Source organism: Hordeum vulgare, chromosome 7H, assembly GCF_904849725.1.
Source record: "Hordeum vulgare subsp. vulgare chromosome 7H, MorexV3_pseudomolecules_assembly, whole genome shotgun sequence".
NCBI classification, from domain to species: Eukaryota; Viridiplantae; Streptophyta; class Magnoliopsida; order Poales; family Poaceae; genus Hordeum; species Hordeum vulgare.
The window spans coordinates 621539165-621566734 of record NC_058524.1 but is presented as its reverse complement, the minus strand read 5'-3'; the positions used below and the strand labels follow the sequence as shown (position 1 = coordinate 621566734).

Sequence of the window (27570 nt, the reverse complement as noted above, 5' to 3'; positions counted from 1 at the left end):
AATATGTAATGTACTGATGTGACTCTGATGTAGCTTGTGGCGAGTGTAAGCCAACTCTGTTCTATACCTCTTCTTTTCAGTACATGTACTTGTAACGATATTTATTCTTGCGACACGACGAGATGCGCTTCTATCCCTGACGAGGCATTCGTGCCAAATTGAGGATAGTGTCGCATCTTGGGCGTGACATAGGGCTACCTCCTAGTTTAGGTTTTTTTATGTTTAATTAGTGTAATGGGGATGCATGGACTCTTGGCGGCCTTCGTGACCATCTTTAATGTTTAATTGATGCTTTTTATTTTTTATTATTTTAGAAATGATTTATATTTTATTCTTACGCTGGTAAAAATGGATCGGGCTTGCATCCACCCAAACGACAAAGCAAACCTTGATGTCCGCTGAGCCGACCCAAACGGATAAAAAACGAACGAAATGACCGTCCGTTTGGGTCGGCCGGTTGGAGTTGCTCTTATTAACATGGTTATATACGTGCTTATATTTCCTTTGTACAGGTATTTACCAGGGTGATCCATGTACCGAACAGCAATTGTCTCTTCATTTCATTTATTCGTTGCACACTTGCACTTGTTCATACAGCAGATGAAAGCGAGATTCATTCAGATCCTGACGTGTTGGAGTGCAGGGACCCCGTCCAGGCTCTTGGCCCTGTAGTGCCGGACCAACTCCGCCACCGTCGTGCTCCTGTACCGCGCGCCGCCGGCGTCAGCGACGATCGGCGCGAGCACCTTCGTCGACGCGTCCACCCGGAAGAAGCAGGCTACGGAGACCCTCGGCCCCACGCTCTTGGCCACCACGCGGTGCTCCACGCTCTTGAACCTGTCGTTGGACATGAGCTGCAGGTAGTCCCCCACGTTCACCACCAGCGCTCCGGCCACCGCCGGCACGTCCACCCACGCAGGCTGCTTGTCGTCGTCGTCGTTGACTAGCACCTGCAGGCCACCGACCGCGTCCTGGAGGAGCACGGTGAGGAAGCTGGAGTCGGAGTGCCTGGTGGCGCCCAGGGTCAGGTGAGGCTCCGGGCACGCAGGGTAGTAGTGGCCGGCGAAGCTCAGCCCATCCAGGCACTCCTGCTCCTCCTCCAGGTACCCGCGGCGGAGTCCCATCGCCTCCGACAGCAGCTCGAAGAGCGTGCGGCCCAGCCGTTGCACTAGCCCCACGTACTCCGGCGCCACACGCCTGCACGCCGGCGGGATCTCCTCGGGCGGCGGCGGCTCCGGGGCCATCTCCATGAAGAGGGTGTCGCGCCAGCTGGCCGCCCGCGACTGGAAGAGGTCGAAGTTGCTATCATACCTGGCGCGCCGGCCAGGGTCCCGGCTGTAGTACGGCCGCTTTGCCTCCGCCGGCTCCTCGTTGAAGCTCCGCAACGCCGCGAGCATCCCCGACATGGCCGTCTCTGGCACGCCGTGGTTCACCACCTGGAAGAAGCCCACCGTCTCCGCGGCCGCCGTCACCGCGCCGACCACGGAGGCCCGTCCGGACGGTGTCACGAGGCCGGCTAAGTCGATGACCGGGATGGCGAACTGGTGGCCATGGGGATGGGTTGGTGCGTCGTTGAGGGATTCCGGCGGGTGGTGAAAGATTGCGGGGACGGCGGTGACGCCCGCGTCCACGAGGCCTTTGACGCCGGCCTTGGTGTCGTCGAAGGCCTTGAGAGCGTATAGGCGATGGTCGGAGGCCATGGATTACTGGAGCGAGCTTGTGCCGTACGTCTGCAGTCTAGTCTACTGATCCTTGTAATCTGTGTGGAGGCGAGTGAAGTAGTCGTGGCTCTTTACTCACCGTACGTAGAATGCAATGGGTACGTACGTGATAACCAATTGTTCATGATTAATGCTATACACGTTTACTATCCATCTGGATTTGCTCAAAACCAAACAAACTCATCACTATAACCAGCCAACTTTCAAATTCAAGAGTCGCAAGAGTGAAATTTCACGATCTTGCACTCTTAAAAGTACGTTAGCAGACCCCTGGCCTTACATTATTTCCCTCGGACTCCTTGCTCACAGCATCTCCAACATACGTCCAACCGCCGCGCGCGCAAAAACCATATTTCGAAATAGAAAATTTTAACGGCGTCAGAGTGTGCTGGCTCAATCGACGACGGCAAAATATTGGTATACTTCTTCTCCTTTAGGCCCTCCAATGCACCTCCCACTTCTGCTTCCTCCCTTATTTTTGCTTCAGAAAACCGGAGCTCTTATACATCTCTCCAGTTCGCCTCGGACCTTTTTTATCCTCCCTTCTAACTCCCCCACGACATCCTACTCCATTTGCTTATGTCTCTGGCAACACTTTCTAGGGCTCGGGTGACACCACTCCCTCTGTCTTGAAAGCATCTATCCCAAGCTGACCTGATGATATCCTCACACCCTTCCTCCTGAAACCACCGTGCTTCAAATCGAAAGGTTCTCAATGTATCAATTAGTGCACCTCCTGCCTTTAGAAAAGCGAGATGGAAAACGGGAACTCCGAGTCTCGCGATTCCTAGATGAGTAGCAACATGCTAGCCACCGAGTCAACAGCAAATTCGTGGTATACACTAGAAGGTGGCCTAGTTGACGGTAAAAGAGCCAGTATTTCATTGGTTTTTCCAGGTTTTCAGTTTTTCTTTTCTTTTTCACTAGTTTTTTTTTTCTTTCCTTTTGCCTTTCTTTTGCTTTGTTTTTATTTCTTTCTTTCTCGATTTTCATTGGTTCTTTTACTTTTTTGTCGTTTTCTTTGCTTCTTTCTTTGTTTTGACGTATTTTTGTCATTTCTTTATCAGTTTTCACCGTTTTCCCATTTGTTTTTTCAATTATTTCTTTCGTTTTATTTCTGTTTTCTTCTTTATTTTTTGTTTCGGTTCTATATTTATTTCCTTCTTTTGGTTTTCATTCTACGTTTTCTAATACATGTTTAACATTCTCCACATATCTTTTTAACAACTTTTAGTATGATTTTAACATTTCTTGGTTTTGAATGCTTTCTTCTTGTTTTCTTTTGTTTCTTTTATTTTTTATTCTCCCATTCTTTAGTTTTTTTCTTTCCTTTTGCATTTTCTTGTTCGGTTTTATTTTCCATTATCTTTTTTGTTTTTTTAAATTTTGTTTCAATTGCAGTTTTACTTTTTTGCTGCCTTTGTTTCTTTTGGTTTTCATTCTACATTTTATATATGTGAACAACAATTTTTAAATACACGTTTAACTTTTTTAATACAAATTTAACATTTTCTTAATACATTGTCAACATTTTTTTCTACACTTCTATACATCTTTCAAATACAACATTAACATTTTTCGGATACGTGGTCAATATTTTTCCTATAAACACTTTAATTTTTTTAAATGCTTGATTAATGTTTTCTAATACATGGTCATAAAAATAAATGCACATTTTTACATTTATCAAATGCTTGATTAACATTTTCTAAGTACAATGTTAACATTTTGTAAGACATGGCCATATTTCAAAAGATATTCTGGATTTCAAATTTTCTAAGTACAAATTTCTCATATTTCAAAAAATATTATTGATTTCACAAAATGTTACCGTTTAAAAAAATCACAAATTTAAAAGGTACTAACGTTTTTTTATTTTTCTGGAGTTTCAAAAGATGTTACCGTTTCAAAATTGTTCAAAATATCTCGAAACTGTTTACGTTTTGATTTTTTGTTCAGTTGTTCAAAAAATGTTCGTGTTTTGCAAAAATTTGTGTTTAGGATTTAAAAAAATATTCCCATTTTCAAAAAAGTGTTAATGATTTAAAAAAAATCCTGATTTTCGAAAATGTTTTTTTCAAAAAAAATGCAAATTTGATAAGTGTTTCTAATTCACAAAACACTCAGTTTATAAAATAAATTGCATTCATAATTCCGAAAATACTTCGGATCTACATTGTATATTTAAACTTTGATGTGTTAACTTGTCAATAAAAGTCGCTAGCTCAGTTGGGTGCGTCGCGTCGTCTTTAGCACGATATCCATGGTTTGAGTCCCCTTGAGTTAGCCTTTTTTCTGAAAGTTCACTCGCGGTCATGGTTCAGCTGTGTCAGACACCTAGTTGTGCGAAGCGACGACTCTATTGCCGCCAAGTTCATAAAATCGGGAATAAAAATAAGGCACCCCGGGATCAAACCCTAGTCTCTAGTGTTCCCACCAGCGAGGCTAACCACTCCGCCCACTTCAGACTTCTTGTTACTTTGTTAGCAGTAGGATCAAGATCTACTAGAGACGACCGAGCCATTATTCTCCATTTTATCTTTTACCTTTTCCGTTTTCTTTGTTTGATTTCTTTTTTCTTCTCCATTTTTTCATTGTTTTTCCTTTCTTCTCAGATTTATTTCATTCTTTTTTTTGTACTTTTTTGTTTGATTTTCTTTTTCTTCTCTATTTCTTTTTATTTTGTGTTTTTTATGTTTGTCTTTGTTTTCACTCTACATTTTTGTACACGTAAAAAACAAATTGTAACAAGTGATCAACATTTTTTGTATACACGTTCAACATTGTCCCAACGTTATTTTAATATTTTCAAAGACTTTTTCAACATTTTAATAGTTATTCAACATTTTTTCAAATACTTGTTCAGCATTTTTAATACTTATTCAATATTTTCAAATACTTGTTCAACGTTTTTTATTTACACATTCAACATTTTTTGATACCTATTTCAATGTTTTTCAAATACTTGTTCACCATTTTTAATATTTATTAAACATTTTTAAATACTTGTTCAATATTTTTCAAATTATTATTCAATATTTTAAAATACTTGTTCAACATTTGGCATATACTCATTCAACATTTTTCAAAAAATTATTCAACATTTTTAAATGCTTGTTCAACTTTTTTCAAATTCCTGTTCAACATATTTTAATATATATTCCTCATCTTTTCAAAAAAAAAAAAACGTATAATTCTTTTACAAAAAAAACAGAAAGTGAGGAAAAAACAGAAAAACAAAACAAAACAAAAACAGGTTGTGGCTCCTGCACCGCTGACCCAGCCCGTCTAGGGTTCGCCCCTATGCGAGTGCAACCGCTGTCTCGCTAAAAGCGAGATATAGGAGCGCCCGCCCATGGGAGCAACTAGTTGGCGAGCGCTCCTTCGATGCCTTTCAGCGATCACTCTCAGGCGCCGCCACTTGGTGTGTTCACTATCGCCGCCATGTGTTGCATTCTAGTCTTTTCTTTGGATTTTTTTCCGCACGCATTTTCGGTTTTTTAGGTGTTTTTTTGGGGTTTTTTGGTCTTCTGGTTTTTCATCGGTCTTCCTTAGCTTTGGTAAAAAAAAATTGCACGAAAAAATGTTTTTTCTTTTTTATTTCTTTGTCGAAAATCACGTGTTTTCTTTCACGGGAGGAACGGATTTGTTTACGCTTGAAAAGAAAAAAAACTTTTTTCCCTTCCTCGAGGCACGGTTTTATTTTTGCGAAGGTATGACTGTGCCTCTCAAAAACAAAAAAATGTGTGTACCTTTTTTTTGTACTTTTATGAGAGGCATGCATTTCCTTTCGACGAGTCTCGGAAAAGATAAGATCTTTTTTGGGGCCGAACTTGAGTTTCAGACCAGCCGAAAGCCCAGAGCTGTGTCCGGGCCGAGTTATATCTATCCATCGTCTGTCTTTAGATTGGGCCCAACACAAACGACGACCACGCTCCAAAGGGAGAGACGACGAAGAAAAGGAAGGGGGAGCAGTCTCTCGAATTCCGTTTCGAAATTAAGGAGGGAAAAGGGCGCCGCCGCCGCCGACGAACCCTCCCCCTCCGGCTCCGGCGGCGGCCGCCACCGCCGGCCATGTCGAACTTCGCCGGCCACATCAAGGAGCTCCGCGCGCTCATCGCGGGCTCCTCCTCCTCCGCCGCCGGCCCGGCCTCCGCCCACTACGAGGCCAAGCTCCGCGAGGTGCTCCCCAGCCTCCTCCGCGACCACGTCCTCCCCGCCCCCACCGGTACGCGCCCCCTCCTCCCGCGGCTCCGTCCCCCTCTCGGCGCGGGCTACGGCCGCTCACGTCCTCTGTGATTGACCCGTCGATGCAGCGACCGACAAGGAGACCTCGGTGGTGCTCAGGCTGCTCACCTACACGGCGCCCAGGTTCCCCGGGGTCTTCTCCAACGGCCGCCCCGCCGAGGTCATCCGCGTCATCGGCCGCATCCTCCCCTTCTTCGCAGACCCCGACTACCAGTAAGCACTCCCCTGCTCTTCCCCCCTTTCACCCCCTTTAAACCCTAGTCCAATCGCTCTCCCCATGGGAAATTACATGGATTTGAGGGCTCGATTACGAAGTATTACTGCATCGGCGTGCGAGACATGGGGTGAATTTAGCTGATGTCGTGTGCGCGGTAGAGCAAGCAATATCTAGTTTGGGTTGAATGTTGGAAGGGGAAAATGATGCATGTTTGAACAACCGATAGATTTGTAAATCCAGTAAATGCTTGGCATCTTCAAGCGATGATGCTAGTCTGGTTAGTTTATCCTACTACTAGTGTCGTTATATGTGTGCCATCAAGTGCCATGTGTTGTTTACATATGCTCGGTTTGGTTTCTTCACCGTTGCAGGTCAATTATATTTGAGCCGGTTTGGTCTCTCCTCTCACTTCTGCGCACCGGTGACCGGGAGGCCTACAGGCAGTTCTTCTTGGATGCGATGGTTGCAGTAGAAGGCCTGTGATCCTGTTCACTTTATTTAGTCATATCGTTGTACAAATTTCAGTTTGTTGAGTACTCCTGTGTGTCAGGTTATGCAGAGAGGATTTAAATTGAACTTCTTGTCAATCTAACAGATCTACAATATGTAGCATCCAAGCACACGGAGAGTGGATGTCTTTTAAAATGCTTCTGTGGATCCTTCTCAGACATTTTGGACTCCCCTGCGATTTTTAGTGAGCTCCCAGAGAGGTTCCAGCCTAAAAATGGACCTGGCCTGCTGGTTGATCTGTCTGGTGACATGAGGTGGCGCCCATTTGCCACTTCGTTAATTAGACTCATCAACAAATGCCTTACAGATGGTACCCTGCATGTTGAAGGGGTTGTTACCATGCCATTTATTTCCGCTGCTTGTTCTATTCTCTGTTATGGGGATGAATCCCTCCACAAGGTTGGTATTTAACCTTGAGCCTTTGTGCTTTTTCGGTTATACCTGTACCTTCGACGCATTGTTAATCAATTTGGTGCAACAGGTTTGTTTTGATTTTGCACGGATTGTTGCAACGGTGATGACTGTTGAGATTCTTCCTACAGAAACTATTATTCGTTCAATCACATCGATTCTAAGCCAAGATGTTAATGAGCTTTCTAGCATCAGGTATGCTCTTGTTGTATCTTTTTCTTCTAGTCTAGATTATTACACTCGCTCCAGTGATTTCATTTGGAGCAGTCGAACTCAAAAGTCACAAGATGTTGCGGATATTCCTCAGGTCTGTTTTACTATGTGAAAGGAATCTATGAAACACTAGTTTTTTTGTTTTGTTTTGAGGACACCTCAAGAGGGGCAGGGGGTTCCTGCATTTCATTAAGAAGAAGAGAGTTGGTCTGGTTTATGAAACACTAGTTTAGATGCTTTATTATATGATTTTGTTCCCCTGGTCTTGGCTTTCTGGTTAAGCATATTTGCCCACTGATATTTATGTTTTGTAGTGCTTGTGATGCCTTGGTCCATGCTTTGTTTTCTTCATTTTTCTGTGATTTAAGAAGAACCAATTGTAGGCACCTAGTTGTATTGGAAGCAAAGCATATTGATCTATTCGTACCTCCCCTATGTTTACCTGAAATACCGGGTTATAATCCATTTTAGTTCTGTCACCGGTGAATATTTGGTTTCATGAATCAGATCTTTATCTCTAAATGTCAGTCAATGTAATAGTTATGTAGAAAAGTAATTTCGCACTTGGAAGAAGCATAGAGTGCAAATCTGTAACGCTGGATTATATTTTGCTCTTTTTTGGTCAGGAATTATGTACGTTTCCCCCTTTTGTTACATACAAGACTGCTAATATGTTTGCCTTCTTTGGGTATGTTTCATACATAGTAGCCTTTTTTCTTGGTAAATTCTTTTAGTCAAACAACAATATACTGATGAAGCTGGTAGTGGTAGTTATTGAATCATTCAACTATATATTTTCCATGAACTGTTTTTATTATAACGAAGAAGTATTCTACAAAAGAGTTACAGCTGGGGACCTTAAAAAGATATTGTACAACACAATAAGCAATGTACTGGCTCGCTCTCCCTAATATTAAAAGTCTTAAATACCATACGGTGTAGGTTTTATTTTGTCATGGATATTATGGGAGCATGCACAAACACTGTCAAATAGCATAACACTTTATCCTATTTCTGCAGAGATCCAGATTATGACTTATCAATGGGTGCATGTCTTAATGCTTTGCATTCTTCGTGTCCTGGTTATATTGTTGAATCTACAGCTGCTGATATTGTCAATGTTTTCACGAGAGCAGTACAGACCAGCAGAAGCTCAGAGCTTCAGGTTAGCAACTTGATTTTCCCAGGTTTTGTGGGTACTTCTCTCTACTAATGCTACCTTTTGCAGGCTGCGATGTGCAATGCGTACATGAGAATAGTCGAAGTCTGCTCCCCACAAGTATGGAAACCAGAGATCCTTCTGAAGTTGCTCTACTTGCCCAAGCCTTATGACAAAGTGACTGAATGCATTCGATTGGTTGTTGACAAATTTGGTCGGAGTTCGGTGTCTGTGGATGCCAGTGATGATCGAGGCAGCTTTCAGAAAAAATCTGAAGTATTTGACCTGCCAAAAGTCGGCCAGAAAAGAGTAGCTCAGAACCAGGAAAATACTTTGTACAAACGTCAAAAGATGTCTGAAAAATCACGATCAACCATTGGTTCATTTATGGCCAAATTATCTCCTGCTGGCATAGGACATGAACTAGCAAAAGATTATGCCTATGATCTTCAACTGTCACTAAATTCACGTATTAAGTTCCTGTCACCTGACAATCATAATGCTTATCCATTGGAGCCTGATATTGCTATACAAGTGCTTAGTCTTCTTTCTCTTTCATTCTGTGTTAACCCAAAGACAAGTATGTTTATTAGTATTTCTAAGCAAGTTCTCTCCTGGATCCCTTGGATTTGCAAGCAGGTAGGCAGAAATCATGATAAAGCTGCATAATTGATTTTGGCTTTTCATTGTTTTTGAACTTAACATCCTAACCATTAGTGAATGATGCAGGCAACCGAGAAATGTTTCTTTTCCTTTGACGTATTACTGTATTTCAAAGCCCTTCAGACTGTAATGCTTCTCCGATGTAAGGTTTTCTTCTGTCTTTTGCATTTTGTACATGCCATGTTGCAACTTGCATGGATTATGTTTGGGATCTTAGGTAGCTTTAGCTATAAGCCTGTAACAACTGTGCAATTTCTTAATATTCCTTTCAAGGTTTTCGTGATCCTGTTTTGTGCTTTACGTCCTTGTTTGTATTTATACAACTTCTTGGGCTTATGGCTTGTTCATCGTATAAGGTAGATCATTAAATACAATTTTGGTGAGCTATTTGTGTAAGACCTGCTTGTAAACCCCACAATCATCCTTCTCTGTCAAATCATCTAGAACATAGAAGGCACCTGGACCTATCAGACATGTATAATTATGAACAAAGGATTTGCTGATCCCATTGTCCCGGGATAAACTTACAAGCTCATTGCTTCAAGCTTATGCCAGACCAAATATTCTCGAGTACATGATGATATGGCTATCTTTCTCTCATTTTTTTACCGTCCACTTTTGTCTAAATGTCTATGTAGCCTTTCATCCTGGAGACTCTAAACTGTTTGAAGATGAAGCTCAGCTGATTGGTGATCGCAGTGAAGATTTAGATTATCCACTATATGTTGATCTCATCAGCTTGCTGAAACGGGTGTGGTCCAATGGTCATGTTTCCACTCAAACATGCTTAGACTGGAACTTAAAATGCCTTGTGTTACAAGTTATTGCTAAGATTGGCAACAGACTGAATATTGATTGTGACCTTGAACTCCTTGAACTGGCTATCCATAGTGAATCGCTGGAGGTTCAAAATGAGGCTCTTATGTCTCTGCCCATTATTGTACTGTATTCTGGTCCTAGGATGCTTGGAGTGATGTTCAAGAAACTTGAGTGAGTAAATATACTTTACCATGATTTCAGATTATGCATTTTACACTTTGCCTTTTGTTGAACCAGAACAGCAAATTTTTCGTTGGGTTATGATTACCAAATATTATTGAAGGCATTTCCTTGGTTGAGGAAAATTAATAAATTCAAATTTGCTTATACCACAATGCGCTTAATTTGTTTTATAGTTCTTCTGTAAGATCTGATAACCTAGAGTCGGCTTTTTTTCTTCAGGTTATTTGGTGATTTAGGATCTGATAAAGTGTGGAAATGTGTTGCCTTTTCACTTGGTTTCTTATCTTGTTTAAATGGAACAACTGAAGCTACTGACAAAGCGGGGAACAGTTGCAAGCTGTTCATGGACAAGGACTCTAAGCAACCAGTCTCAACATTGGATCTTCTCTTGAAAGGTTTCTGGTGCCCTCAGTGTGATAACAGAACTGTCAATACGAAAGAGCAGATTTCTATTGTGGACATGGCAGTACTAGAATCTGACAATGTTGACTTGAAACATAATATTTTGAAGGCCCACAAACTTTTTTTCAAGTTCCTATATGCACAGACTTCCAAAGAATGTATCATTTCCATGGTTGAAGTTTTGCCACGAGTACTGAGACATTCTAGCAAAGAGGTTTTACTTGAGATGAAAATTAAGTGGGTAAAGTGTATTGATTTTCTGCTACTTAATGGAATGAAAGATGTCAGAGATGCATTTTCTCTTGTAGTATGCTGCTTTTTGGAAAACAGAGTCATGGACATTTTGTTCTCGGATGAAGTGCGAATGGAGGGAGGGACTAAAGAACTTAAGTTCATGGACAGAATAAAGCGAGCTTTCGCAGAAGCTGAAGATTCTCATGTTCTACTGACTCTTTTGGAGTCTACTGCTACAATTATGCAAGCCAGTGATACTCAAGGGGAAGTTTTTTTCTGCTCATTTGTATTGCTTATTGCTCAGCTTGATAACCATGATCCCATTGTAAGGAAGACGGCATCAAGATTACTTCACAGATGCTGCACTTACAGTTTCAAAGGAGGAATAGAACTCTTCCTCTCGAATAACTTCCGTGTCAGAGATAATTTATATGACTATCTTTCATCTAGACTGTTGAATCATCCCTTAGTGATTAGTGAATTTGCTGAGGCTGTTCTTGGGATTAAGACTGAAGAGCTGATTAGGAGAATGGTTCCATCAGTTATACCAAAGCTTATTGTCTCTCACCCAGACAATGACCAAGCTGTTATTACTCTGCATGAACTGGCAAACCATCTAAACACTGAACTAGTACCATTGATTGTTAATTCACTACCTAAAGTGCTTTCGTTCGCTCTATTCTATGAAGATGGGCAGCACTTGCCGTCTGTTCTACAGTTTTATCACACCGAAACGGGGAGTGATAGCAAAGAAATATTTGCAGCTGCTTTGCCAACACTGCTTGATGAGATCATATGTTTTCCTGGGGAATCTGACCATATCGAGACCGATAGAAGGTAACCTTTCTTTTCATTATGGACATATTTCTCTAGATACTTCCTTTGTAATCAGGCATAATTTTGAATGAGTTTTAATGGTGTTTCAATTTTCAGGACAACAAGAATTTCACCAACAATACAGAATATTGCAAGAATTTTGACAGGGAATGACGCCCTTCCTGAGTTCTTGAAGAATGATTTTGTCAGACTTCTCAATAGCATTGACAAGAAGATGCTTCATTCTGATGATGCAAAGCTTCAAAAACAAGCTCTCCAGCGTATACGGAAGTTAGTTGAGATGATGGGCCCTTATTTGAGTACACATGCACCAAAGATTATGGTTCTGTTGATATTTGCCACTGATAAGGAAGCTCTTCAAATGGATGGTCTTGATGTGCTACATTTTTTCATAAAGCAATTGGCTGAGGTATCATCGACCAGTATCAAGTATGTTATGTCCCAAGTCGTAGCTGCTTTCATTCCGTTCTTAGAGAAGTGCAGAGAATGCCCTTCTGTGCACCTGAGAAAAATTGTTGAAATCCTAGAAGAACTTGTTGTGAAAAACAGTAAGTTGCTTAAACAACATATACGTGAATTGCCATTGCTGCCCAGCTTACCATCTTTGTCGGAAGTAAACAAAGTAATACAGGAAGCCAGAGGATCAATGACTCTGCAAGATCATCTAAAGGATGCCGTTGATGGTCTTAATCATGAGAGCCTGAATGTAAGGTACATGGTAGCATGTGAGTTGAGTAAATTATTTAAGGCCAAACGGGAGGATGTCACTGCACTTATAATTGGTGAAGATATTTCTGATTTGGATGTAATAAGCGCTTTAATTATGGCTTTACTTAAAGGATGTGCTGAGGAGTCAAGGACAATGGTTGGCCAGAGGCTGAAACTAGTTTGTGCAGATTGTCTTGGTGCACTGGGTGCAGTTGATCCTGCTAAGTTCAAGGTAATTTCATGTGAGCGCTTTAAGATTGAATGTTCAGACGATGATCTTATATTTGAGTTGATCCACAAGCATCTTGCAAGGGCATTCAGAGCAGCTTCCGACACAACAGTACAAGATTCTGCTGCCTTGGCTATTCAAGAGCTACTAAAATTGGCTGGCTGTCAGTCTTTACCCAAAGAAGATAATGGGGAAGATTCAAGTAGTTGTGAAATGAGCAGAAGGGGTCAGAAGTTGTGGGGACGTTTTTCTAGTTATGTTAAGGAAATAATTGCGCCATGCTTGACATCAAGATTTCATCTCCCTAGTGTGAATGATGCTGCTTTACTTGGCCCAATATACCGCCCAACAATGTCCTTCAGAAGGTGGATATATTATTGGATTAGAAAGTTGACATCCGACGCAACTGGATCGCGCTATGGTATTTTCAGTGCATGCCGAGGAATTGTTCGGCATGACATGCCAACTGCGCTCTATCTCCTACCTTACTTGGTTTTAAATGCTGTCTGCTATGGAACTCCAGAGGCTCGGCAAAGTATCACTGATGAAATATTGTCTGTTCTCAATGCAGCTGCTTCAGAAAGTAGTGGGACTATTGTTCACGGTATTACTGGGGGGCAGAGTGAGGTTTGTGTTCAAGCCATCTTCACTTTACTTGATAATCTTGGGCAATGGGTTGATGATCTCAAGCAGGAAATTGCTCTATCCCAGTCTAATAATGCCATGGCTGGGAGGCAAGCAGGTAAATTGAACAATGAAAGCTGTTCTAATAACGGCCAAGATCAATTGCTGGTGCAGTGTAGCAATGTTGCTGAGCTGTTGGCTGCTATACCTAAAGTTACTCTAGCTAAGACCTCTTTTAGATGTCAAGCTCATGCTCGTGCTCTAGCATATTTCGAATCTCATGTCCGAGAGAAGTCTGGTTCCTCTAATCCAGCTGCAGAGTGTAGTGGCACTTTTTCAGATGATGACATCTCTTTTCTGATGGAAATATATGGAGGATTGGATGAGCCTGATGGCCTATTAGGTTTAGCTAATCTGAGGAATTCATCAAGCCTACAAGATCAACTTATCATCAACGAGAAAGCTGGAAACTGGGCTGAAGTGCTAACACTGTGTGAACATGCTTTGCAAATGGAACCTGATTCTGTCCATAGACATTGTGATGTTCTCAACTGTTCGCTAAACATGTGCCACCTTCAGGCCATGATTGCGCATGTGGATGGTTTGGTTGGCAGAATACCTCAGTATAAGAAAACATGGTGCATGCAAGGTGTGCAGGCAGCTTGGAGATTAGGAAGATGGGATCTCATGGATGAGTACCTACCCGAAGCAGACAAAGGTCTTGTGTACAGTAGCACTGAGAACAGTGCTTCGTTTGACATAGGTCTAGCAAAAATATTCAAGGCGATGACGACAAAAGATCAGTTTATGGTTGCTGAAAAGATTGCCCAGTCCAAGCAAGCGTTGCTAGTCCCGTTGGCTGCAGCAGGCATGGACTCATATATGCGTGCATATCCTTACATTGTCAAGCTCCACATGTTGTGTGAGCTGGAAGACTTCAACTCCCTGCTGGGAGATGAGTCATTTCTCGACAAATCATTCAGTGCAGATGATCCAAGTTTTCTGAAGTTAACAAAAGACTGGGATAACCGTCTTAAATGTACACAATCGTCTCTGTGGGCAAGAGAGCCTTTGCTTGCTTTCCGAAGGATGGTTTATAATCTTAGTCATATGAATTCTCAAGTTGGGAACTGCTGGCTTCAGTATGCTAAGCTCTGCCGTTTGGCTGGCCATTATGAGACAGCCCACCGTGCAATACTGGAAGCAGATGCTTCAGGTGCTCCAAACGTTCACATGGAGAAGGCAAAGCACCTCTGGAATATACGTAAATCTGATAGTGCTATAGCTGAACTTCAGCAAACACTTCTAAACATGCCCACAGAGGTTTTGGGAAATGCTGTCCTTTCATCCCTTTCCAGCCTTTCTCTTGCATTGCCAAATGCGCCTATCTCTGCAACACAAGCATCAAAAGAGAATCCAGATGTGTCTAAAACCCTTCTTCTTTATACTAGATGGATCCACAATACAGGGCAAAAACAGAGCGAGGAAATCAGATCTCTCTACAGTAGAGTAACAGAGTTGCGGCCCAAGTGGGAGAAGGGTTTCTTTTGCATGGCAAAGTTTTTGGATGATTTACTTGTTGATGCTAGGAAACGTCAGGAAGAAAAGAAATTCACAGGTGGAGTTGGATCTGTTACTCCTGGCTATGCTGGAAGTGCAAGTGCCCCAGCTAAAGAGAGGCCTTGGTGGGAGTTGCTTCCAACAGTCTTGCTATGTTATGCAAAAGGACTCCACAAAGGACACAAGAATCTTTTTCAAGCACTACCACGGTTCCTTACGCTTTGGTTTGAATTTGGAAACATATACATCCGAGAAGGGCCAAGTGAAGAAATGAAAGTCGTTCATGAAAGGGTAAATTTTGTTTTGCATGTTTCTTTCCTTCATTTTTTTCAATCTGTGTAAGAGATCTAATCAGCCCATCTAATGCAGATGTTAGCGGTCGTCCGCGGGTCCTCGAAGGATCTACCAACTTATCAGTGGCTAACTGTGCTGTCTCAGTTGATATCTCGCATCTGTCATCAGAATGCTGAACTTGTCAGAGTTGTAAGATACATTATCCAGGTGGTTTTACAGGCATACCCTCAGCAAGCACTTTGGATGATGGCTGCAGTGTCAAAGTCAACAGTTTCTGCAAGACGGGAGGCTGCTGCAAATATATTAAAATCAGCAAAGAAGGGCGTTGGCAAGAGGAGCGACCATGTTGCGCTGTTTAATCAGTTTCCTTCTCTAATAGAACATCTGATTAAGCTGTGCTTTCACCCAGGGCAGCCCAAGGCGAGGTCAATAAATATCTCAACTGAGTTCAGTTCCTTGAAAAGAATGATGCCCCTAGGAATTATATTACCTGTCCAGCAGGCTCTCACTGTGACTCTGCCATCATACGATTCAAATATGTCAGGGCAATCTACTTTTCACCCTTTTTCAATCTCTGAGCAACCTACTATAGCTGGAATAGCCGACGATGCAGAGATCCTTTCCTCCCTTCAGAAACCAAAGAAGGTATGCACATGCACATATTTAATACTGCCTTACTTGATAATTATGCTTGTTTGAGGAGCGGCAACTGTCAACATGTACTGAAGTTTGTGCACGGAAGTAGTCCTAGTATAGTTTTTATGGTTGGTGTGCATCATGGTATTGTGGGTGCAAGCCAAGGGTCCAGATCACTTATTTGTACTCATTTAAGTACTACTCAAAATAAGTGTCTCAACCTTAGTATAATTTTGTACTAGAATTAGTATGAAGTTGAGACAGTTATTTTGGGATGGAGGGAGTATTTTTGTTCATTTATGATTAGTTTTCATTGTTAAGTGTCTCAACTAACTTGTATACATCACTAGTACTTCACCCATTTAAGTTTCTATTTTGATCATTTTGAATGTCAGGTTGTGTTCCTTGGAAGCGATGGATTGACCCGCCCATTTCTATGCAAACCGAAGGATGACCTTAGGAAGGATGCACGCATGATGGAGTTCAATGCTGTGATCAATCGTCTCCTCTCCAAAGTTCCAGAGAGCCGCAGGAGGAAGCTTTATATCAGAACCTTTGCCGTGGTTCCACTTACAGAAGACTGTGGACTAGTAGAATGGGTGCCCAACACCCGCGGTCTTCGGCATATTCTTCAGGACATATACATAACTTGCGGGAAGTATGATAGGATGAAAACAAACTCGCAGATGAAGAGGATATATGATGTATGCCATGCTAGCAAAATACCTGAAGATGAGATGATGAAAACCAAAATCCTTCCATTGTTTCCCCCGGTGTTCCACAAATGGTTCTTGACGACATTCTCTGAACCAGCCGCATGGTTTCGTGCCAGAGTGGCATATGCACACACCGCCGCAGTTTGGTCGATGGTTGGGCACATTGTTGGGCTTGGTGACAGGCACGGCGAGAACATCCTTATTGACGCGACGACCGGGGACTGTGTTCATGTGGATTTCAGCTGCTTGTTCGACAAGGGCTTGCAGCTTGAGAAGCCAGAGGTGGTGCCGTTCAGGCTTACACAAGTAAGCAGTGGAAATCGTGTTTTGTGCTTTCTTCTTAGCAGCTTATCCAACGAATTCAATCCGATTTCCATCACAGGTACTTAACACTGGCATGCTAAATTTGCGATTGCAGAACATGATCGATGGGCTGGGCATCGCTGGATACGAAGGCGTGTTTCTGAAGGTCTGCGAGATCACCCTGTCGGTCCTCAGGGGCCACAAGGAGGCGCTCATGACCGTCCTCGAGACCTTCATCCACGACCCGCTAGTGGAGTGGACCAAAGCCCACAAGTCCAGCGGAGGGGAGGTCCGAAACCCGCAAGCACAGGTATGACCAACCTCGCGCATTTTTCGCGTGTGACCGCTGCAAATGCACATGCTTGACCTCTGTCTGCCTCGTGTTTCCTAACGATGATCCAGAGGGCGATCGCCAACATCACGGCGAGGCTGCAGGGGGTCGTGGTGGGCGTGAACGCGGCGCCCTCGCTGCCGCTCTCGGTGGAAGGGCAGGCGCGGCGGCTGATCGCGGAGGCGGTCTCCCACAAGAACCTCGGCAAGATGTACATCTGGTGGATGCCCTGGTTCTGACTGACGGCCTAAACGAACAACAGGTCCCCCCTCCCTCCCTCCCACGCTGCTAATGTGTGTTTGGCTGGATGAGGTAGACATACTCACATACAGGCAGCTAAGCGGCATTTTTGTAACTAGTCCTCTAGCTGTTTTGTTCCTGTTACTACTACTTACATGGCTGCTGCTGTTAGTGTTAGCTACCGAGGTTACTTACTCCTTATGAGCCATTTTGGGATGTCCCTATGACCATAAGATCCTACTCCCTCCGTCCCATAATGTAGGACATTTTTGGACACCGACACTAGTGTAGTGTAAAAAAAACGTCCTACATTATGGGGCGAAGGGAGTATGATGCAAGAAAGTTGCAGTATTGTCATGGTATTCAGAGTGGCAAGTCCTCGGTCCATTTTGCAGTGTAGGATTGGCTTCCCTCTACGTTTTGGAGGATCCCCAAAGGTTCAATCATGCAAGCAGAGCTTGCCCGAGGCAGGATGGGCGGTGCCTGTGCAGCCATGCCACATGCCCGCCTCCTCTCCGGCGCCAGGACGATTCCAACACGAGGAAGCATGGGGAGAGAGATACACACTTGGCAGCCGTCGTCATGGCGTCAACAGCCGCATCTCGAGCTTGAGGAATATGATGGGCAAGGCAAGCAAGCCGAGGGAGGGCGTCATACCATCATCCTTTTCGCCCATCCATGATCCAACCCCGTTGCAAGCACTTGTAATTTATCTGGAATATCCTACTGGCTCCGATGAAAGAAAATACTAAAAGGGTTGCTGGCTGGCTGTCGCGCCTGTGGTTCCTGGCCCGGAACTGCAAACGTCCGCCAGCAAGAGCACAAACTCCAGAGTTTAGGTTTTGACCGACCCGCGCATGGATCCGAAGAGAAGAGAGCCAAACCAAACCCTTTTCAATTCATTTTGAATAGGAAAAAGGTGCCCTGCAGAAAAGCGCCGGCTCTAGATAGAAAAACGCGGGACGGACGGCTGACCTCTATGGCATTACAAAATGCAGACCTGCTTCCTTGCAAATTGATCATCAATCATATACTAATACTAAGAGATCTTATAGGCTGATGAGAGGCTAGTTAGTAGTTGTGGGAGCGGCTGATGATTGGGCTTGCATATGCTGGCCGGGCTGCTTTTACCGACACGATCTTTGTCTTTTCGGCTGTCCAGGCCGGTGGTCTAGTCTAGAGCGTGTAAATTAGGGGTCAATGGTCCTGCTCGGCGATTACTTAACTGATCGGTCCCCGGCCTCATCCGGCCAACAATGCCAAGGGATACGACAAGTGCCACCGGTCCTCCTCGTCTCTTAATACTCACACACACACACACTTGCGGAGAGGGGGAGGAAAATGGAGGTGAACTTTGTTTTTCTACACCTTCGTCATCACCATAATTGTTCTCATAAATGGCGGTAAATATTATTACTATACCTTCGTCACGATTTAGAAGGCACGGTTAAATTTACGTGCATTTCTATAATAGACAAAGTTTAAGATGCATTGCATTTACTCCTAGCAGCTAATTAGTAGTCCGTTGTACTATTTCTATGACCCTGATTTTTTTTAGTCCCAACTAAAAAAGTCACTAGTCCCTACATGTTTGTTTTCATGGACTAAATAAGGACTAGAGGTCATTAAATGACATGCAAAAAGACTATGTTACCCCTAGTAATATACTAGAAGTTATTAAATGACATGCTAAAAGTAGGGGTAGTGTTGGAAAACGTGTTAAAAAAGTCCCCAAAAGACCCTCCCATATGGACTTCTTTCTTTAGTTCCAAATACTCTCTTTTAGTCCATAAAAGAAGTCCCTCCTGTTTGTTTCACATGGGACTAAAAGGGACTTTTTTTAGTCCCTACACCAAAAAGTCTCTGGAAACAAACACCCCCTATATGCATGCGTAGTGTGAATGCTATTTTTTAACTCATCCTACGGCCAATCAATAATCATCTAGGTCTAGAGAATTACCAAGCACGTCTTCTAAACCATGACAGAGGGAGTATTTATTTTATACAATGCCACACTCATCCATCCATGACTTCATCATCGCCATTATTTATTGGGAGAAGTTTCGTTTTCCCAATGCAACGCCCATATCATCATCATCTTCAATTCTTCATCGTCATCAGTGAAGATTTGAGGAGCAACGCAAAGCAACGGGTGAACGGAGGCGCCCAACATACATTGTCCAATGTCAAAGATCGGGGGTCCTTCTAGGTGCCGAAATCCTTTTCTTCATCATCATCATCATCACACACACACACGCGCGCGCACAGAGGAGAACAAAAATGGAGGGAACCTTTCTTTCTCCATCCAGTGCCCCAGTCACACACCCATGCCATCGTCATCATCATTAGAAGAACAAAACGGGGGAGAGACTTTCTCTTGCCATGCCACGTCCCAATTCATGCCAGCCATCCATCCATGTCCTCTTCTTCTCCAGCGGCATCATCATCATGAACTTCAGCGAGGACGCCAACGCAAAGCAAAGCAAGCAACGTCGCTGCTGCTGCTGCTGCCGCCGCCTGTACATACATGCATGCATGCATGCATGGACGATTCATCACTACAGTATGCATCAGCTGGTGCCCAGCAATGACGATGTCAAACAACAGGAGCACGGCACGACCCAACCCAAGATGCTTTCGCTTTCTCTTTCTCTTTCTCTTTCTTTTGGGCCGATTTGGTACCGCGGCACAGCGACATGGGTGGGTGATAAGCACTAAACAATGGCCGGAAAAGCGCAAAAAGAGAGTGGGGATCATCGTCGTCGTCAATCAATCATCGGAAAGGCGCTCGCCGATCTTTGTTGTTGTTAACAGGAGAGAATTTTGATCACGGCGAGCGACACGGCGGCTATCGTCTGCGGAAAAAAAGGGCCTCTCCCGAATCTTTTGCCCGGCCTTTTTCGCCACTGCTGCTACCAGCTGCTAAGTGCTAATTCTACTCACTGCTACTGCTACAGCTACAGCTACTTCTACTTTATTATCCTTCCTGCTTCTCCTGCTGCTGGTCATGGTGGTCATGGTGCTGCTGCTGCTTCTTGCCCGTCTCTCTACAAGCAGCCGCCTCCGTAGCCGGCGTTCTTGAACAGCTCCTGCTTGATGGCGTCCGCGCTCATCATCTCCCTCTGCATCTGCACCCACAAAACTCCAATCAATGAGATGGAAATGGTGACCTGACCAGCTGAGGCTGAGCTGATGATGGTAGCTCAAGAAGTAGATGAATCTATCCATGTTTGCTGGTGGATGATGAAGTCATGGATGGAGGAGTTCTTGGTTACCTCGGAGCAGGATGCGTGCATGGCGAAGTCGTTGAAGCAGCTGACGACGCACTGCTGGATGTCGAGGCCGAGCGTGTCCAGGGTGCTCACCGTCGACAGCAGCAGCCCCGGCTTGGCCGCGCAGTAGATCTCCACCCGGGTGTCGCCCTCCTCCCCCTCCTTGCGCTCCACCTCGAACTGCAACCACACATCCCTCGGTCACCGCCATATTTTTCAAGCCGCAGCGGCAGCAATGGCGCAGCTCTCTGCTCCATTGGCGACACAAGCTCTCAGAAGAAGAAGATATCCTATCCCTGTACTGACCTTGGGGGTGTTCCTGGCGAGCATCTCGTTGGGGTTGAGCTCCCGGAACACGCTCAGCAGCGGCGCCGCCGCCGCCGCCGCCTCCGGTCCGTCCATCTCCTCCTGCAGCCGCCGGATCCTCTCCAGCAGCTCCTTCATGTAGTCGATGGTGTCCCCCAGGATCGACGTCCTGTCCATCTACAGACGCCCAAAATCAAGAACGACATTCAGATTTACTCCAAGTCCCAAGATTCCACGGACCACCCCTCGTTCTGCCAAGATGGATGATTTGGTGGTGTTCATTCACCTTGCTGATCTTGGGAACGACGGACCGGAGCATGGAGAGGCGGTCGTTGAGGCGCTTCCGGCGGCGGCGCTCGGCCATCAGGTTCTTGGACGGCATGCCCTCCACCCGCTTCTTCCTCGACGCCGGCGCCGCCGACATCTGGCCCTGGCCGAACGGGCCGCCGTCCGCCCCCGCCGCCAGCCCGGGCTCCACCTTGCAGGCGCCGAGGCCGGCCGTCCCCTCCGCCGCCGCCTTGGGGTCCATCGCGCCGAGGAACCCCATCTCGCCGTACCCGCCGGCGACGGCATTGGCGAAGGGCGTGGCTCCGCCGTAGACCTCGCTGAGGCAGTCGAACCCCACACCCGCCTGCTGGTGCTGTTGATGCTGCGGGTCGTAGGAGGCGGTGAAGGTGGGCAGGACGCTGACGGTGGGCTGGTGGCGGTCCTGGAAGCAGTCACCCATGGCGGCGGCCCCGCATGCCGGGGAGAAGAAGTCCCCCATGGCATTGCACTCCCACGCCGTGGCGTCCCTCCTCAGCGAGAAGAGCTCCTCCAAGAAGGCCTGCTCATCCAGCTCCATCCTCCTCCCCTCTCCTCTCCTCTTTCTTGGTGCTCCCCTTGCTTGACAGTGATGGAGATGGAGAGAGGGGGTTGGGAAGAGAAGGAGTGGTGTGTTGTGTTGGTGGCAATGGTGAGGGGGGGATTAATATATGGGGTGATGGAAGGGGGGGACAATTATTCCTTGGTAATGAATGGTGAGCAGTGGCATTAAGGTAGGCTTGGGGGGTTCCATTAGGGATGGATTGTGATTGTGATTGGATTGGAATGGAATCATGCCTTCCCTTCCCACCCTCCTTCATCCATCTGGGCTTAATCTAATCTAATGTAATCCATCCTCTAGGTCCTTCCTTGACACACGATCCAGGTTTGTAGTGTTGCGGCTTGTGAGCTAGCAGTGCTAGTACTGGTGGTGTGTGAAAAAGATGAGATAACAGTGGCAGGGGAATCAGCAGGTGTGTATGTGTGTCCTCCTTGCTTACTAACGTTAACGTAGTGGTGCTATCGAACTAGTTTCGCTTTCTTTTCTCATTACACTCATGTGCGTGCTGTAGGGAATCGGCAGAAAGGGTGATGGATGGACGGATGGATGGACGGACATGATGCGTCTGCTGGACATAAAGGCCGGGCATCATTTGCGTCCAAGAAAAAAATGCGACCAGTTGCCGTGTGTGAGCGTGTTTTTTTTTTAATTCATCCCTGGAAGAGTGCAAAGCACACGCCATGCCAAGAATATCAGATTGAGATTGCCATTTGCCATGTGTGCAATGCAAATACTACCTTTTTACCAATGTTTTCTTTAGTTGCAATGAAGAGGCCGTATGCATGGTGCTAAAGCACATGCCGGAACGTAACCCTCTTTATCTAAAAAAATACCTTTTTACAGTAGTATTGTGGATGGGGTTTAGGGGTACGTAACGAGTAGGAGGCAACGGGAAGGGTCCAAAACCGTCTTTTTTCCGGAGCGGTCGGTGATTGCACTTGCGGTCAGGCACAGACTCTGATCCCATCCATCCATCCATCGCCCAACCACGTTGAAAACGAAAAGGGTTGTTTCAACTTTCGACTCACCTCTATCATCTAAAATAATCCGAATTAATAACCCCTCATTGTCAGCACCAGTCTCTGCTGCTAATGGCCTGCTAAAAAAGAGTAAAATCCTAGTATGACGGCACCAGCTCAATTTTTTAAAATTCCTGATAGCAGACGCCAGAGTCGGATCCTGTGCGGCAGAATTCATCCTTCCATGACCATGGGTGATGATTTGTGCCTCTGCATGGAGGTTACTGCTGGGCCCTCGGTCGCAGGGGATCCTGGGCCGGGCCGGAGCGGGGCCCGTGCGGAGCGTGGCGAGGTTTGACCCGCAGCGAGTGAGCACCGTGCCGTGCCGTGCCTTTGCGGGGAGGGAGGAGGAGGAAGCAGCGGCTGTGTCACACACACACACACACCGATGCGCCGGGCCTACATGAGACGGCAACTCTGCGCCGTGGGCCCCTCCTCTGGTGAGGCCCCACGTGTCTTCCGTCGCCCCATGCCCCCCTGCCTCTGGCGATCTTTGATCCTGACGGTGGACCCGGTCCTCCACCTCGGATTATGGACCTGAAGGTGATTAGGAAGAGAGAGAGAGAGAGAGGGGCTGTTGTTAATCACAAACTGGCTTGGGCTCGTATGATTTGCAATACCTTTTTCTCTTCTTTTTTTTTTCATAGAACAAACTGCCTAGACATGTGTGTGTGAACAAGAGGCGTATGATTTGCATCGCCGACTCGATCAGAAACGGCCGTCTTCTGCAAGTCATCATCTTGATGAGGCCACCAACCCAGAGACCCAGGCAGGCAGGCCGTCACGGTTGGGGTGCTTGTGAAGTTGTGATTGTGATTGTGAGTGAGACCCATGGGCATGGCCAGCTACATGTATGGCCATGGTGATGAGCAGTCCGCATTCTTGTCCGTGTTTTCGCTCTATGTACTGTACTGCTACTCCAGCAGTCCGCATGGTTCGTGCATGTCTCCAAGTGGCTTCACAATTCAGCAGTAGTATTAGTAATTTTCTTTTGCAGGTGCAGCAGTAGTGTTATTGTTTTCTCGGTGGACACATTGGGAAGTGTGTGCTGCGTGCCAAGTTTTCTGCGGTCCAAGGAAGTTTGCTCATCAGTCACCTACCTATGATTTTGTGTGTTTACAGTGACTTCGATGAGGACATGGTATAGGAGTACTCTACTCCTACTTGTTTGTTTATACTACGAACTCTTGTGGTTTTCCTATCCACGGGGAGTTGGCGAATGGAGAGGGGAACAAGCAAGTGAGATGGCCTATGCTAATGTAAAAAGCAAGAAATACATGGTGGGGGATTTGTTTTTGAAAAGGGAATACAATAATATCAAGCATACTAATTACACTCAGCCTCTCGATCAACAAGATGCCCAAAAACATTCAGGATATATACAACCAAAAAAGAAAGGATCTTCTGCGCGGATTTGTGAAACATGATTCTACGGAATCCTTATGAATAGTACATTTAGAAAAAATACTTGGAAAAATAGCAAAAATGTTTTTGATATACATGATTCATTGGTATACTGGCGTATGAACTTTCACATAAAAATGATATACTCCAAAAACGACTTACATTATGGGATGAAGGGAATACATGGTATTCATGGATTTTTTTTTTACAAAAAAGATAAATGCTGGTGCTATTCCTTCATAAAACCTCATACGCCCAGTAGAATTGTCGACCAAGTTTGCTACCCCAAATTTCAGATATTTTTTGACCTTTTCTTGTTTCTCTTTTCAAATTAACCATTCAAATGGGTGCACGTTGAACTATATTCACCTGTGTATTTTTCATATACGTTCCATACTCCGAGACTTCAAAAAAATGGAATTATGTTTTATAATCTCCTACCTATCCAATACAAATATTTATGTTAGTCGGACCTGCTTTGCTTTTGCATTGCTGCAAGTTTCTTGTTGAGTAATACGTCCTTTCCTTATATCATCTTCACCCGGACCGGCATACTCATCCGCGTCCGTGCGGACTGCTAGATCACCGCCTAGACGCAACATTACCACCATCAACAATTGAAAATTTTAGCTCAGACACTTAGACTGACCGGCACTCTTCATATCAAACCCATGTGTGGGGTAGATATAGGGACGCACGGACACGCCCACTGCATAGCATCCAACACATCGTGCCCCATCAGATCCTACATATATTCAACCCTATCCACACTTCGGACGAAACCCTAGCTGCATTCCACTCCCCCTGACCATAAGCTCCCTTCTGGCCATCTCCGACATGAAGGTCAGCGGATCTGATTCCTTCATCTCTCGATCTAGGGACTAGGAGCTCACCCCATGCGGAACTGAGGAGGAGATAGATGTCTACATTGCGCTCCGACGCTCTCGGGAGGAGTATTCCTCCCGGCGGTCGGACTCCGTCAAGCAGGCATACATAGCGTCCGCCCAAATGATGCATGTATTCGACACTCGGCCCAAAGGATGCATATATTGCCGCTGCCACGCAGAAGGCGGTGCGTTCGTCTGACATATGAACGCCGTGGTGGATGCGTAACCGCTTCGTTGGCGCGCCTAGCCACATGTGCATAACCATTTTCGACGCAAATATGACGCGGCGTGTCCTTCGTGCGAGGCAGCGTGCACAGGAGGCCACGTGAACTCTAGCGGTGGGCATTGGCAAAAGCGTTAAATTAAAATTTTCTCCTATGTGCATGTTTCAAGTGTTGGGGAACGTCGCATGGGAAACAAATTTTTTCCTACGCGCACGAGGACCTATCATGGTAATGTCCATCTACGAGAGGGGATATTCGATCTACGTACCCTTGTAGATCGCACAGCAGAAGCGTTAAGAAACGCGGTTGATGTAGTGGAACGTCCTCACGTCCCTCGATCCGCCCCGCGAACCGTCCCGCGATCCGTCCCACGATCTAGTGCCGAACGGACGGCACCTCCGCGTTCAGCACACGTACAGCTCGACGATGATCTCGGCCTTCTTGATCCAGCAAGAGAGACGGAGAGGTAGATGAGTTCTCCGGCAGCGTGACGGCGCTCCGGAGGTTGGTGGTGATCTAATCTCAGCAGGGCTCCACCCGAGCTCCGCAGAAACGCGATCTAGAGGTAAAACCGTGGGGGTATGTGGTCGGGCTGCCGTGGCAAAAGTTGTCTCAAATCAGCCCTAAAACCTCCGTACATATAGGTGGGAGAGGGGGGCCTTGCCCTCGGGCTCAAGGAGCCCCAAGGGGTTCGGCCGAGCCAAGGGGGGGAGTCCTCCCCTTCCAAACCGAATCCAACTAGGTTTGGAAGGTGGAGTCCTTTCCCTTTTTTCCACTCCCCCCCTTTTTTTTCTTTTTCTCTTTAATTTTCTTCCTATGGCGCATAGGGCCTTCTTGGGCTGTCCCACCAGCCCACCAAGGGCTGGTGCGCCACCCCCAAGGCCTATGGGCTTCCCCGGGGTGGGTTGCCCCCCCCCCCCCTGGTGAACACCCGGAACCCATTCGTCATTCCCGGTACATTCCCGGTAACTCCGAAAACCTTCCGGTAATCAAATGAGGTCATCCTGTATATCAATCTTCGTTTCCGGACCATTCCGGAAGCCCTGGTGACGTCCGTGATCTCATCCGGGACTCCGAACAACATTCGGTAACCAACCATATAACTCAAATACGCATAAAACAACGTCGAACCTTAAGTGTGCAGACCCTGCGGGTTCGAGAACTATGTAGACATGACCCGAGAGACTCCTCGGTCAATATCCAATAGCGGGACCTGGATGCCCATATTGGATCCTACATATTCTACGAAGATCTTATCGTTTGAACCTCAGTGCCAAGGATTCATATAATCCTGTATGTCATTCCCTTTGTCCTTCGATATGTTACTTGCCTGAGATTCGATCGTCAGTATGCGCATACCTATTTCAATCTCGTTTACCGGCAAGTCTCTTTACTCGTTCCGTAATACAAGATCCCGCAAGTTACACTAAGTCACATTGCTTGCAAGGCTTGTGTGTGATGTTGTATTACCGAGTGGGCCCCGAGATACCTCTCCGTCATACGGAGTGACAAATCACAGTCTTGATCCATACTAACTCAACGAACACCTTCGGAGATACCTGTAGAGCATCTTTATAGTCACCCAGTTACGTTGCGACGTTTGATACACACAAAGCATTCCTCCGGTGTCAGTGAGTTATATGATCTCATGGTCATAGGAACAAATACTTGACACGCAGAAAACAGTAGCAACAAAATGACACGATCAACATGCTACGTCTATTAGTTTGGGTCTAGCCCATCACATGATTCTCCTAATGATGTGATCCCGTTATCAAGTAACAACACTTGCCTATGGCCAGGAAACCTTGACCATCTTTGATCAACGAGCTAGTCAACTAGAGGCTTACTAGGGACAGTGTTTTGTCTATGTATCCACACAAGTATTGTGTTTCCAATCAATACAATTATAGCATGGATAATAAACGATTATCATGAACAAAGAAATATAATAATAACTAATTATTATTGCCTCTAGGGCATATTTCCAACAGTCTCCCACTTGCACTAGAGTCAATAATCTAGTTCACATCACCATGTGATTTCAACGAATCCAACACCCATATAGTTCTGGGGTCTGATCACGTCTTGCTCGTGAGAGAGGTTTTAGTCAACGGTTCTGAAACTTTCAGATCTGTGCGTTCTTTACAAATCTTTATGTCATCTTATAGATGCTGCTACTACGTGCAATTCGGAAATGCTCCAAATATCTACTCTACTATACGAATCCGTTTCACTACTCATAGTTATTCGGATTAGTGTCAAAGCTTGCATCGACGTAACCATTTACGACGAACTCTTTTAACCACCTCCATAATCGAGAAAAATTCCTTAG

General features: G+C 45.3%; 3 protein-coding genes and 1 long non-coding RNA gene across 4 annotated transcripts; 2 read left to right on the top strand and 2 right to left on the bottom strand.

Moving 5' to 3' along the window:
- Positions 1 to 534: 534 nt before the first annotated feature.
- LOC123407936 (1-aminocyclopropane-1-carboxylate oxidase homolog 1-like) lies at positions 535 to 1806 on the bottom strand. The gene has a single exon (XM_045101187.1). The coding sequence runs from the start codon at positions 1698 to 1700 to the stop codon at positions 618 to 620; it is 1083 nt and encodes a 360-aa protein (XP_044957122.1). The 5' UTR covers positions 1701 to 1806; the 3' UTR covers positions 535 to 617.
- A 3950-nt stretch (positions 1807 to 5756) lies between these two features.
- LOC123407935 (serine/threonine-protein kinase ATR) lies at positions 5757 to 18318 on the top strand. The gene is made up of 16 exons (XM_045101186.1): positions 5757 to 5949; positions 6038 to 6182; positions 6558 to 6661; positions 6782 to 7095; positions 7178 to 7302; positions 8341 to 8485; positions 8549 to 9118; positions 9209 to 9284; positions 9781 to 10132; positions 10364 to 11617; positions 11714 to 15029; positions 15108 to 15677; positions 16064 to 16690; positions 16803 to 16997; positions 17090 to 17280; positions 17654 to 18318. The coding sequence occupies exons 1-15, from the start codon at positions 5796 to 5798 to the stop codon at positions 17255 to 17257; spliced, it is 8115 nt and encodes a 2704-aa protein (XP_044957121.1). The 5' UTR covers positions 5757 to 5795; the 3' UTR covers positions 17258 to 17280; positions 17654 to 18318.
- A 1693-nt stretch (positions 18319 to 20011) lies between these two features.
- Positions 20012 to 21776, bottom strand: LOC123407711 (transcription factor BHLH3-like). Its single transcript, XM_045100902.1, has 4 exons — positions 21123 to 21776; positions 20837 to 21013; positions 20534 to 20710; positions 20012 to 20386 (listed from the first exon to the last, which is right to left on the bottom strand). Exons 1-4 carry the CDS (start codon positions 21678 to 21680, stop codon positions 20306 to 20308), a joined length of 993 nt encoding a protein of 330 aa, XP_044956837.1. The 5' UTR covers positions 21681 to 21776; the 3' UTR covers positions 20012 to 20305.
- A 113-nt stretch (positions 21777 to 21889) lies between these two features.
- LOC123407712 lies at positions 21890 to 22449 on the top strand. Its single transcript, XR_006612663.1, has 2 exons — positions 21890 to 22113; positions 22213 to 22449. It is a non-coding gene; the product is annotated as an uncharacterized LOC123407712 (long non-coding RNA).
- The last annotated feature ends 5121 nt before the right edge of the window (positions 22450 to 27570 follow it).